The sequence below is a fragment of the Schistocerca nitens genome, chromosome 1 (assembly GCF_023898315.1).
Source record: "Schistocerca nitens isolate TAMUIC-IGC-003100 chromosome 1, iqSchNite1.1, whole genome shotgun sequence".
Classification (NCBI taxonomy): Eukaryota; Metazoa; Arthropoda; class Insecta; order Orthoptera; family Acrididae; genus Schistocerca; species Schistocerca nitens.
Genome location: NC_064614.1, coordinates 1,126,369,176 through 1,126,382,637, shown reverse-complemented (window position 1 = coordinate 1,126,382,637; position 13,462 = coordinate 1,126,369,176). Strand labels below are relative to the sequence as shown.

Here is a 13,462-nt window from a genome sequence, read left to right as displayed (position 1 = left end):
CACGAACGTGGAAAGAACTTGATTAATGACTTCATATCAGTAGCGGGGGACATTTCGCTTACTTGTGATATGTCAAAGCCCCTACACAAAACATGAACAGCCTTCAAACTGCATAAAGCGATATTAGCATAAAAACGAAAACTAGGAATGCAGCTCCCTGTAAAGATGAGTGTGAATACCTGAGGATTCTGGCTGCACTCTGCAAGTGCAACTAGCAAACTGTTATATACAATGAGAACATCAGCAGTCGTCCCACAAATAGCAGCACCACTAATCATGGAACAAGAGCCAACTTAAGAGCCAACTTAACTACTATGTACCGAAAGTAAAAGCTCTCACATGGAGAGAAGAATTGTAGACCTCAGAGCAGTTGGATCTGAAGTCCGACTTGCACCCCTCTACAATTACTCGGTCGCGACGTAATGCCGTATCCTGGCAAAATTTTCGCCCAGCGTCGGTGCAGTGTCTCTGGGCGTCGTTTGGAGACCTCCCTGTTTCAGCACTACTGCTATTTGTAAGCGACTGTGTTTATCAGAAATCCTCCGGATGGCTTCCCATACTTTTGTGAATCAATAAAAAACTGACTGACTAATGACGGAGCCTGGCAAGAGTACCCCACTTCGCGGTGTTTACAACGAAATATCCGATACCAGCCGCCTTCCCTTTCTTTCAATTTTAGCATCTCCGATCTTTTGCAAAACGTTTCAACGCTAACATGCGTTGTATACTGTAATGAACTCGCCAAGGGCTTTCGAATGCAATTAAAAATGGACATCGTTGAATTTTTTATATATATTTGCTTTAGTACCTCGGTTGATATGTGTAAATGATAAATCACTGGAGGAAACTGTCCGCGTCACTGTTCCTTATGTGATTTTTCACTTATCGTTATCAGCATACGAGGGTGTAGTGAAAAGTAGTACCTTCATAATTCTTTTACGTTAAAACTCTTGCCGGCTGAAGTGGCCGCGCGGTTCTGGCGCTGCAGTCTGGAACCGCGAGACCGCTACGGTCGCAGGTTCGAATCCTGCCTCGGGCATGGATGTGTGTGATGTCCTTAGGTTAGTTAGGTTTAACTAGTTCTAAGTTCTAGGGGACTAATGACCTCAGCAGTTGAGTCCCATAGTGCTCAGAGCCATTTGAACCATTTTTAAAACTCTTAAAGCTTTTAAATAATGTAAATTTTATTAACATTCTGCAACTTTATTCTTCAAGTCTATTGTACTTTTCAACATAGTCACCCTGATGACGGACATTTCTCCCAACTTGAGACAAGTTTGTTGACACCGTCACTGTGGAATGTTTGACTTTGTCGACGGAGCCACAACTTCACCTCTACGTGCACCGCTTCATCACTAAGATCGAGGTCCTCTAACATGTTCTTTGAGTTTTGGAAACAGAAGAACATCACATGGGGCCAACTCGGGACTACATGGAGGATGATCGATGACAGTGAACCCAAGGCGTCGCATTGTTACGGTTGTCGCGGCGCTCGTGTGTGATGTGGCATTGTCATGCAAAGGACAGGGTGCTCCATATGTGGACGAACTCTTCGAATTCGTGCTTTCAGTTTTCTAAGGTTCTCGCAGTACTTAGCAGAATTTATGGTGGTGCCTTTAGGCATGAATTCCAAATGCACCACACCTTTTGCATTCCAGAACACTGTATGATTTCGCATGCTGGAGGTATGCTCTGGAAATTTTGGAATCAATGATGCTTTGTTTCGGAACTCCATTGCTTCTCTCTTGTTTTCAGCGTCAAAATGGTGCACCAGCATTCATCACCTGCCAAAGTGTTGTTAAGGAACCCATCACCATCACGCCCAAAACGCAAAAGAAATTTTTGATAGATGTCCAATCTTCTGTGTTGCATGTCAGGAGTGAGTATTCGAGGCACCCACCGCGCACACAATTTTCTGTACCGTGGTTCTGCAGTGATGGCCTGTACACGTTCTTGTGATACGCCATACTTACCTTGACAGCTGTCCGACGATTTTGTCTGATGAGTTCATCAACCCGATTCCAACAGATCTCGGTGGTTCCCGTACGCATTCGTCCACTCCGAGCTCTGTCTCACACGTTGAGGTTAGCATCAGCGTTTCCTTCATTATGAAAACTAACAATACACCGTATACAGTTTTCATTCATCTACAGATTTCAATTGGAGGCACGTTTTCTGCGGTTAGAAACTATACTACAGCACGCTGTTTCTCACGTACAGTTACAGTTACGTTACACGCGACCACGTTCCACGCTAGAGAGCCTATATACATAGGCAAGTGGCCACTGCTCGTTAGACCGTGGATAAGATGAACAGGCGATCGCAATTTTTTTTGCCAGGATTGGTGCGGGAAATACTATCGGTTGTTGACTGTCACGAGATATGGATTTAATACTCTCATTATAGCAGAAAACCTACCATTTTATTTAGTATATGACTACTTCACATTTAATGCGGTGCAAATTAATGTTTGGCGTGATGCAGAATATTAGCTTTTTATTATAACTTTCCGGAAAAAATGGGAATCGACCAGAAAAAAACTAGTTTCAATTATATTATTTTAGACGCTCTCAGGCGATTTTACTGTTACCTGCTAGGATATTCATTGTTGAAGTTAATAGCCTGACAGGAGACATAATTCTGTAACGATGTACATAACCGCAAAAGCATGTAAGCATGGTAAAAATTTCGAAGTAGTTGATTTTCGAAAACGAAACTTCCGTTATTACGCTTTTTCATGCGATTACGATCCAGTGTTTGTTAACTGACATTTCAATTCGACAAAGGCAATTCAAACAAAGAGATAATAATTTGACGACAGAGGGAATCGAACTGCCGACAGCATGGTATACAATCTTGAACGATACAGAGCTGCACGTGACGTTACGACAGCCAGGCAAAATGCTTTGTGGATAATAGTACCCACGAATTTCTTCAAACACATCAAGTTTGTAGACGTGCTATACTAACAGACTAAAACAGTTTTCCGAAAGTCTTCAAAATAATATTCCAGTTCCAGAAAGCCTTGGAACATACGAATCGAGAGATACCCGTGGAAAAAAATGGCGTTTCAACTGATCAGCCAATCACGTGCCACTTTACCAATGGCCCGCCTCTCTCTCTCTCTCTCCCCCCCCCCCCCCCCCAATCCCCCTCAATATAGGCTCTCCAGTCGCGCTCTACAGGTCGGAACCCAGTAGCGACAGAGGTTTTGCAACTTGCGTCAGCGAAATGGGGAAGTTGGAATGCCGACCGCAACCGATATTGAGAATAGAGTAAAAATATCTGAGGCATTACGAGGGCGTCTGAAAAGTCCGTGCAAAAATAAAAACTACTTACGTAAAGTAGTTCGGTAAACCTTTTTTTTATTTGTCGACAGTCTCCTTTTAGACTTATACACTTGGTCCAACGCTGTTCTAATTTGTTGATCCCTTCCGAATAATAGGAATTGTCCAAGTCTGCAAAATAGCTATTAGTTGCTGCAATCACCACCTCTTTTGAGTAAAATCCTTGTCCCGCCAGCCATTTCTTCAAACTGTGGAACAAATAGTAGTCCGAGAGAGCCAAGTCTGGAGAATAGGGGTGATGTGAAACGAGTTGGAATCCTATTTCCATTAATTTTGCGACCACAACTACTGAGGTGTGTGCTGGTGCATTGTGATGATGGAAAAGGCCTTTTTTGCGGTCCAACTGCCGGCGTTTTTCATGCAGCTCGGTTTTCAAATGGTCAAATAAAGATGAATAATACGCACCTGTAATAGTTTTTCCCTTTTGTAGATAGTCGATGAGGGTTATCCTTTGCGAATCCCAAAAGACAGTCGCCATAGCCCTTCCGGCCGAAGGAATGGTCTTCGCCTTTTTTGGTGCAGTTTGTCCCTTGGCAGCCCATTGTTTAGACTGTGTTTCGTGTCAGTTTAGTAATGCATCCATGTTTCATTCACAGTGACGATACGATGCTTAAAGTCCTGCGGATTCTTCCTGAACAGCTGCAAACAATCCTTGCAACACTTCACACGATTCCGTTTTTGGTCAAGCGCGAGCAATCGCAGAACTCATCTTGCAGATAGCTACCTCATGTCCAAATGTTTATGTAAAATATTATGTACCCGTTCATTCGAAATGCTCACAGCACTAGAAATCTCACGCACCTTAACTCTTCTGTCATTCATCAACATATCATGGATTAATTCATGGATTTTATCAATTATTTCTGGAGTCATAACCTCCAGGGGTGTCCAGAACATTCAGCACCACTTGTCCCCATATGGTCACTCAGAAAATTTTGAAACCACTTATAAACTGCTCTAATCGAAGGTGCTGAGTCACCGTAATATTTATCAAGCTTCTCTTTAGTCTACTGAGGCGTTTTGCCTCTCATAAAGGTAATGTTTAATCATAACACGAAATTCTCTTTCGTCCATTTTTTGACAATCACTCGATTTCCTTGATTCACAGAAATGCTAAACACAAAGAAATAGACCAATATGGCTGAAACTTGGTGTGCGTTCTTTCCAAAGATGCTACTCACTAAACATTACCTCGATACGTGCCGGTGGTGCCATCTCTCGGAGTTTGCACGGACTTTTCAAACGCCCCTCGTAGTTTTTAGCACGCCCTCGTACACAAGCGTGCTTCAGATAGTGCACAAGACTACGGCCGCAGATGACACGACAGGTGAATCTCAGCGCCCTGCGAGAAGTCGGCTGGAAGGCAGCGCTGACGGCGGGTGGCTGTGCGACTACTCACCCGGACCAGGTGGCGTGTCCCACCAGCAGGTCGCGGTTGAGCGGCAGCAGCCTCACGAGCCCCGAGCAGCCGTCACCACCAAGCGCAGACTTGAGGCCGCCCACCGCCTGCATCAGGTCGTCGATGTCGGACTGCAGGTTCAGCCACCTGTCGGCAAGCAAGCGCAAAAAGCTTAGCAACTACACATTTCGTGTGAAATTGATTTTTACCCAACAGGGTACGTAGACACTAGAATTTGTCTCAATACTTCTCAAGTTATCTGTCATTGGACGACGTAAAACACACCATTTTAGTCATATGCCGGATAAACTTCCACTTAACTGTCGCAAGATATTCATATCCCGTTATCGACTACGGGATCATATAATCCTATCTTCAGATGTCTGTGTAGTTCTGATTAATCGAAATCCGCATACGTCATCCATATCGACATGCAAGCACATGTTCACAAAATGGAGTAATCTCTAATCGTATCATTGCTGCTGGTGCTGTCGTCGTCGTAGTCTTCTTCTTCAATCTAGAGATTGGTCTCACACGTCTCGAAACAAGTCTATTCTATGCAAGCGTCTTGATCTATGCATAATTACGCAGCCTTCAGTGGTTGGACAAAAATATGGGAACACTGCGTGAAATACATGTTTGAACATAAATTCAGGTAGCGCTGTTGTATCTGACCAAGCAAGGCACCTCCGCAATACATTTCAAGTGTCAGTCATCGTAAGAACGGTGTTTCCTATAGTTGAGAGTGCAACATGTCGGAGCTACAAGCAATTCGAACGTGGACAAATCGTTGGTGCTCATGTGGTGCGTACTCCAGTATCCACGGTACTCTAAGTGTTTGGTGATAGAAGAAGCACCAGAAGCACCGTATCTAAGATTTATACCGCATATGGGCAAAGCGGAAATCATCCGCTAAGACACTTTTACAGGATCCGGTCGCATGTTCGAATCCTGCCTCGGGCATGCAAGTGTGTGATGTCCTCAGTTTAGTTAGAATTAAGTGGTTCTCACTTCTAGGGGACTGATGACCTCAGAAGTTAAGTCCCATAGTACACAGAGCAATTTGAACCTTTTTTTTTTTTTATAGAATCGACTTTCTTGTCTCCACTGACTACTCGAGACGGATGAGTGTACTGCAGTGCCCCTGCAGTTCTATTCCTGTACTTAATCTCCTGTGTCTGGAGCGGTCATTTTCGTTTACAGATCAGCGCCATAACTGTGTATGTACTGAGACTTCTGCTGTGCAATTTGGCGAAGCGACGTTATGAGGGAATTTTTTTAAGAAAAAATTTAAATACAGTAACGAAGTGTAGGAACAAGAAATGATACCAGAGTTTATTAACGACCAGAACAAAACTGATAGTGGATATTCTTGTCAAAATACGTGTGGTAAATGCTCTATACCTCTAAGAACTGAAAGAATTGGACAAGTGTCGTCCAAACATTTCAAAACCCGTAAATTCATTTCTTCGAGAAAATTTGTACTTGGAAACACATCAAACAATAGAAGGCAGCAAACAGCGTCTTTTACTGTATTTCTTGTATCTTGTTTTCTTGCTAAGTGCCAAATAACACCGAAAATTATCTTTCTAGCTAATAAGTCTGACTTTTTTGTTATTGAAATAATTTTCAGTAATACACGCTTACCTATCTAAGTTCTTACTATGCATAGGCTTCTATGTACAACGTAAAAACCTTTCTGCTTTCACATATTTCGTCTTTCGTGTTGAATACTAGTAGGAAAAATACCAGGAACTCGTGGAACTTTATTTAATGTATCACGAAAACAAAGCAAACAAGACCATACAGATTAAGAAGACATGAAAGCACAAAATCCGTTTCTAGAACAGAAGTGAACTCGATCGGAAGCGAGAGGGGTTGGTTGCTGATTTACACGCAGGTACGAAAGGCGCACGCGCTTCGAGTAGGCGATTGTGACCAGAAAATCGCTCGTGTAAAACGGGCTGGAGTCACAACGGGGGTGAAAGTGTGTTTGAGTAATCGTGATGGACGATGTCTCGTGATATTAATAAAAAAGGACTTCATCGATACTAAAATAATAATAAATAATTATTGTCAGTGACATAATTTAATTTTCTGTGAAAATCATCTCAGACAATACTCATGGAAAAAGATAATGGAAATCTTCATCTTTTGTTATCTACGATTTTCTTGAATAATGCTGCTTCTTGTTTGAACTGTTGTAATGACCGGACGCGACTGATGTCTTGTCGCACTGAGGTCGGTAAAGAACTGTATTATGTTGTTAAGTAATATTTGAAAAATAGAATTTCTGTGTCATTGAAATCAATACGTGTGTTTGAATTTTTATTTTAATATGACTTTCGTCCTATATAAATGTTAAGTTTTCTGTACAGCTACAATGAAGCGCAGCCATTAACGCTATTGATTTACAGCGCTAATTATTGGTAAAATGCTGAAAAATAAGTGATTGACATGGAGAAATACTTTTAAATGTAAATGCATATAGTTAAGGTACGGATAAGATTTAATATATAATATTTGTTGAGAGTAAAACAAGGCCTGAACCAGATTCGATAAGTGATTGTCTTATGTTAGCCACCATCTTAATGAAATATTGCAGCGGCAGTTTTAAATCAAACTACTATGGACACATGAATCTTGAGAGTCAATTTTCACGATAATAAATGTGTATTCGTGGCCCAGAACCCACTCGGAAATCTTAAATTCGACTTAGATTATGAATAATCTTTAAATATGGTGCAAACAGCATCTTACGTGCTGAAATTGTTTTCTGCTAATGTATGAACCCTGATTATTTGGTAAGAACTTTCAGGAAATAGTTTTTGATGGAAAAGAATACATTAGTATTGTGCGCGTGTGGTATTGTGTGTAAAAATAGTTCATTTTATTCAAGGAAAATTGTTGCCACCTTGAATAATAGTTCGCAAAATTGTGAGAGATCACTCTTGTGAAAAAATTTAGTGCCATTTACACTGCTTGACAGACAACATTGGAACACGATTTCATGTGGAGATTTCTTTAATAACTATCTTTACCCGGGAGAGGCAGCGATTAAATGAAACCTTTGTTACGTTAATAATAAGTAAGTGTTTTTGTTGAAGTCCTGCCCACGATTTGGAAAAAATCCACAATCCAAACCGCACGCCGCATCACCCATCCAATTGCTTGTCCAGCCAGACAGCACTTAACTTCGGTGACCTGACGGGAACCGGTGTTACCGCTGCGGCAAGGCCGTTACCTTCAGTGCCTCGTTTGCTCATGTAATACCCTGAAGATCGCCTGGTCTGACACTTTCCATTACCTTTGTGTTACTTTCGTTGATTTTCGCCTTACAACCTGTTTTCAAGAAAATATACATTATGTCCAAATGATCTTCCAAGTTTTTGCCGTCTCTGACAGGATTGCGATGCCATCGGCAACCCTCAAAGTTTTTATTTCCTCTTCTCCACCCTTAATTTTCTTTCCAAGTTTCTCCTTCCCTTCCTTTACTACACACTGAATGACATCGAGATAAGCTACAAACCTGTTCACTGTCAAGTAATAATTTCTTTTATGGTTTATGTACAAGTTATAGGTAAAACTTTGCTTCCTGTACTTCTCTATGCTACCATCACAAACTCAGTGTGTACTCCAGTCAAGATCGTCAAAATTTCTCTCTAAATCTATAAATTTTACAAACATAGGTTTGCATCTCTTAAGCGTAACTTCTAGGGTTACTTTGCGTATTACTAAATTTCTCTGGAGCTAAAACTGATCTCTCATTGGTCGGCTTCCACCAGAGCGTCATATCGGTCTAATATGTCCGCTACTAAGAACTACATTGTTTCTTGTTTCTTAGAGTTCTGCCTACTTGCAATCTGAAACCAAATCGCCTATCTCCGTTAGTAATAGTCGCACAGACTGTCTCAAGGAATCGTCGAGACAAAAAAAATGGCTCTGAGCACTATGGGACTTAACATCTATGGTCATCAGTCCCCTAGAACTTAGAACTACTTAAACCTAACTAACCTAAGGACATCACACAACACCCAGCCATCACGAGGCAGAGAAAATCCCTGACCCCGCCGGGAATCGAACCCGGGAACCCGGGCGTGGGAAGCGAGAACGCTACCGCACGACCACGAGATGCGGGCTCGTCGAGACAAATAAAAAGAGGTGTCTTTTATATTGTATGGAAATCAACGTTACGCTGATTACAATACACTTACACTTAAACCTTCTCAAGATCCTCGTTCCAAGCTCTTCTGTTGAGCCTATCGTTGGGTTTCACTTGCTTTCACAGTGAACGGCATAGTTCAGCCCATTGCGTGCACCAGTTCCATCTCAAAATTTTCACTTCCTACGGCAGCGGATGCTAAGTACCGTCCCCACGACCTGGCTTAGGCTCTCGAGATAAATGCCATCTGAAGGAGCCCCAACCGAGCATTCAAGCTATATTTGACACTCCACCATTTGTAATCTCACAGTGTTGCACCCGCTTCCTCTGTTAATTACGTTAATATTTGAACGTATATGGACATTCTCTTTGTTAAAACAGTTCGAGGAAAAGGAAGCAGTATGGAGAATCTTTGTGCTTCCGTACCTAACCCAGCGTTCTGGATAAACGCGTTGAACAGCAGTGTCATATGAAGTACCGAGTAAGGTGCCAAAGAAGTTAAGACGAAGAACTCGGCTTCGGGACGTTTTTGTTTCGGGCTTACGCTATCTGATGAACAGCATACTAACACCCTATATAATGCGGAATTTACCATTAGATCTCACTATAGGTGGACCCGCCACGATAAAGGAGACGGGGAGTACTGAGATGTCAGAAGAGAAGAAGAGTGGGTCGGCCAGGAGAACTCAGTGACTTCGAACATAGCTGTTAATCCATCATGGACATTTGAACCCTTATAAAGCTGCCCAAGTCAATTATTGTTTATGTCATCATGAAGTGGAGATGTGAAGGAACACAGCCAAACCAAGGCCACGCTGACCGACACGGTCCTTAGAGCAATGCGGAGGTTAGTACATAGAGAATTAAAAGGAATGCTGTACACTGATCGAGCAGCCTCTCGTAAGCCACATATTTCTGTGGTCAATGCTAAGCGATACGCTATGTGGTGTAAAGGACGACGCCATTGGAGAGTGGATGATCGGAAACGAGTGATTTGGCATGGTGAATCACGCTATAGACTGTGGCAATCCGATGGAAAGGTTTAGCTTCAAAATTGAGGTACAGAGGTGGTGGTGCTGGTGGTGGTGTTACGGAATGGGGGTGTTTTTTGCGATCAGGATGTGGCCCCCTTACTGCGCTTAAGGAAATACTACATGAGGAAAGATATGAACACATTTTCCAGCATTGTGTGTTGTGTGCAGTAGAGGAACAGTTCGGAAACGGTTTGTTTGTATCAGAATGAAAATAATGAAGAAGCATCTTTGGGACAATCGTTTATTGAGAATAACATTCCTGAAATGGACAGGTCTGCCCAGAGTCCCGATCTGAACTCAATGGAACACCTGTGTGAAGGGTTCGAACGTAGACTTCGTTCCAGACCCTAGCGCCCAACGTGGCTACCTTCTCTGTTTAGTTAGGAAGTAATGCGTAGCGGGTTCGTGTCTTGCTGTATCCAAATCCTTTTTCTCCTTCCTGTTTTGTAAAACACCATGGGACTTTATTATCAATTGAACAGAAACATTTTCTGTAATAATCGAGCCGGCCGGTGTGGCCGAGCGATTCTAGGCGCTTCAGTCTGGAACCGTGCGACCGCTACGGTCGCAGGTTCGAATCCTGCCTCGGGCATGGATGTGTGTGATGTCCTTAGGTTAGTTAGGATTAAGTAGTTCAAAAATGGTTCAAATGGCTCTGAGCCATATGGGACTAAACATCTGAGGTCATCAGTCCCCTAGAACTTAGAACTACTTAAACCTAACTACCCTAAGGACATCACACACATCCATGCCCGAGGCAGGATTCGAACCTGCGACCGTAGCGGTCGCGCGTTTCCAGACTGAAGCGCCTAGAACCGATCGGCCAAAAGGCCCGCGTCTAAGTAGTCCTAGGGGACTGATGACCTCCGATGTTAAGTCCCATAGTGCTCAGAGCCATTTGAACCATTTTTGTAATTTTCTATTATTTAAATACAGGGTGTTACAAAAAGGTACGGCCGAACTTTCAGGAAACATTCCTCACACACAAATAAAGAAAAGATGTTATGTGGACATGTGTCCGGAAACGCTTAATTTCCATGTTAGAGCTCATTTTAGTTTCGTCAGTATGTACTGTTCTTCCTCGATTCACCGACAGTTGGCCCAATTGAAGGAAGGTAATGTTGACTTCGGTGCTTGTGTTGACATGCGACTCATTGCTCTACAGTACTAGCACCAAGCACATCAGTACGTAGCATCTACAGGTCAGTGCAATGTTTACAAATGCGGAGTTGGCAGATGCCCATTTGATGTATGGATTAGCACGAGGCAATAGCCGTGGCGCGGTACGTTTGTATCGAGACAGATTTCCACAACGAAGGTGTCCCGACAGGAAGACGTTCGAAGCAATTGATCGGCGTCTTAGGGAGCACGGAACATTCCAGCCTATGACTCGCGACTGGGGAAGACCTAGAACGACGACACCTACAATGAACGAGGCAATTCTTCGTGCAGTTGACGATAACCCTAATGTCAGCGTCAGAGAAGTTGCTGCTGCACAAGGTAACGTTGACCACGTCACTGTACGGAGAGTGCTACGGGAGAACCAGTTGTTTCCGTACCATGTACTATCAGCAGCTGATTGGCCTCCACGGGTACACTTCTGCGAATGGTTCATCCAACAACAATGTGTCAACCCTCATTTCAGTGCAAATGTTCTCTTTACGGATGAGGCTTCATTCCAACGTGATCAAATTGTAAATTTTCACAATCAACATGTGTGGGCTGACGAGAATCCGCACGCAATTGTGCAATCACGTCATCAACACAGATTTTCTGTGAACGTTTGGGCAGGCATTGTTGGTGATGTCTTGATTGGGCCCCATGTTCTTCCACCTACGCTCAATGGAGCATGTTATCATGATTTCATACGGGATACTCTACCTGTGCTGCTAGAACATATGCCTTTACAACTACGACACAACATGTGGTTCATGCACGATGGAGCTCCTGCACATTTCAGTCGAAGTGTTCGTACGCTTCTCAACAACAGATTCGGTGACCGATGGATTGGTAGAGGCGGACCAATTCCATGGCCTCCACGCTCTCCTGACCTCAACCCTCTTGACTTTCATTTATGGGGGCATTTGAAAGCTCTTGTCTACGCAACACCGGTACCAAATGTAGAGACTCTTCGTGCTCGTATTGTGGACGGCTGTGATACAATACGCCATTCTCCAGGGCTGCATCAGTGCATCAGGGATTCCATGCGACGGAGGGTGGATGCATGTATCCTCGCTAACGGAGGACATTTTGAACATTTCCTGTAACAAAGTGTTTGAAGTCACGCTGGTACGTTCTGTTGCTGTGTGTTTCCATTCCATGATTAATGTGATTTGAAGAGAAGTAATAAAATGAGTTCTAACATGGAAAGTAAGCGTTTCTGGACACATGTCCACATAACATATTTTCTTTCTTTGTGTGTGAGGAATGTTTCCTGAAAGTTTGGCCGTACCTTTTTGTAACACCCTGTATAAGGGCCCTTTCTCTCAGAAATCAATTTGTTCGATTCTGTGAACTTGTATAAGCTAGTGTCCTTACCGACTGTGCTTGGAACTTTCCATTTCGTGTTATAGCATGGTCTTTGACACCGAAGGTTTTTTTTTTTTTGCGTACACTATAGCCTAAACAACCTGACCACGTATGAACAAGAGAGGAAATGTGCGTTTTAATAGAATTAACGTAGGACAGCGTGCTTTCATTTTCGCAACTAAACTGTGTGATCAGCGAGCAAGATACAGCAGACAGCTTACGCTGGAGCGCGCCGCGGCCGCAAATCAACTTAAGCAGAACGTCTCATGTGACGCGCTCGCTGAATCTCGTGCGGTTGGATTTCCCGTCCGCGTCTATGTCATCGTCAGCTGCCTCTCAACCTGAGCCCAGAGTGTGGAAAAATCCTTCATAAGCAATGAAGAGTGAAGCCGTACATTTGCATCTCCTGAAAGTCGTTAAGTCATGACTACTTCATAAGCAAACTAATCTTCAGTGGATGAAAACACTTTCCATCTTTCAGGCAAGGTCAGGTGAGACAACACACGCATATAGTAGACAGAGGATCCACATGCAACTGTCCAACACGTTTGGATTCCGAGAAGGCTAATGCGCTCTGTGCCGTGTGCAACGTAGTCTGCGAATCAGCGGGGGATTTCTCATCCTTCGACTAAACGGCGCCCCTCCACAATTGCATGCAAGAGAAACTGATTACTACGTTGCCACGTCGCTGGACAGGTCGTGTTGCGGCAGTTGACCTGGCGCTACTCAAATGGCCACCTCTGTCCCCGCATTTGACGCCTTTAGACTGTTTTCTTGTGGGGTTACATCATGGATAGCGTTCGTGTTCCACCTCCAGCACAGAGCCTGAAAGACTTACGAAGCCACATCGCAGCGTCTGTTCTTACCGATCTCCTGATATGCTGAGTCGAGTACGGGCAGAATTGGATACCGATTAGAAGTGTGCCGTGTGGCGAAGGATGGACATATAGAATATTAACACTGTGAAAAGGCTTTGAGAGTTTTGTCTTTC

General features: G+C 43.4%; 1 protein-coding gene across 1 annotated transcript in view; it reads right to left on the bottom strand.

Annotated features, from left to right (window-relative positions):
- LOC126199327 (putative phospholipase B-like 2) overlaps window positions 1-13,462 on the bottom strand; it is a 182,636-nt gene that overhangs the window by 56,052 nt on the left and 113,122 nt on the right. The window contains exon 4 of the mRNA XM_049936175.1: window positions 4,747-4,893. Within this exon, the coding sequence (XP_049792132.1) occupies window positions 4,747-4,893 (147 nt within the window). The remainder of the gene's footprint in view (window positions 1-4,746; window positions 4,894-13,462) is intronic.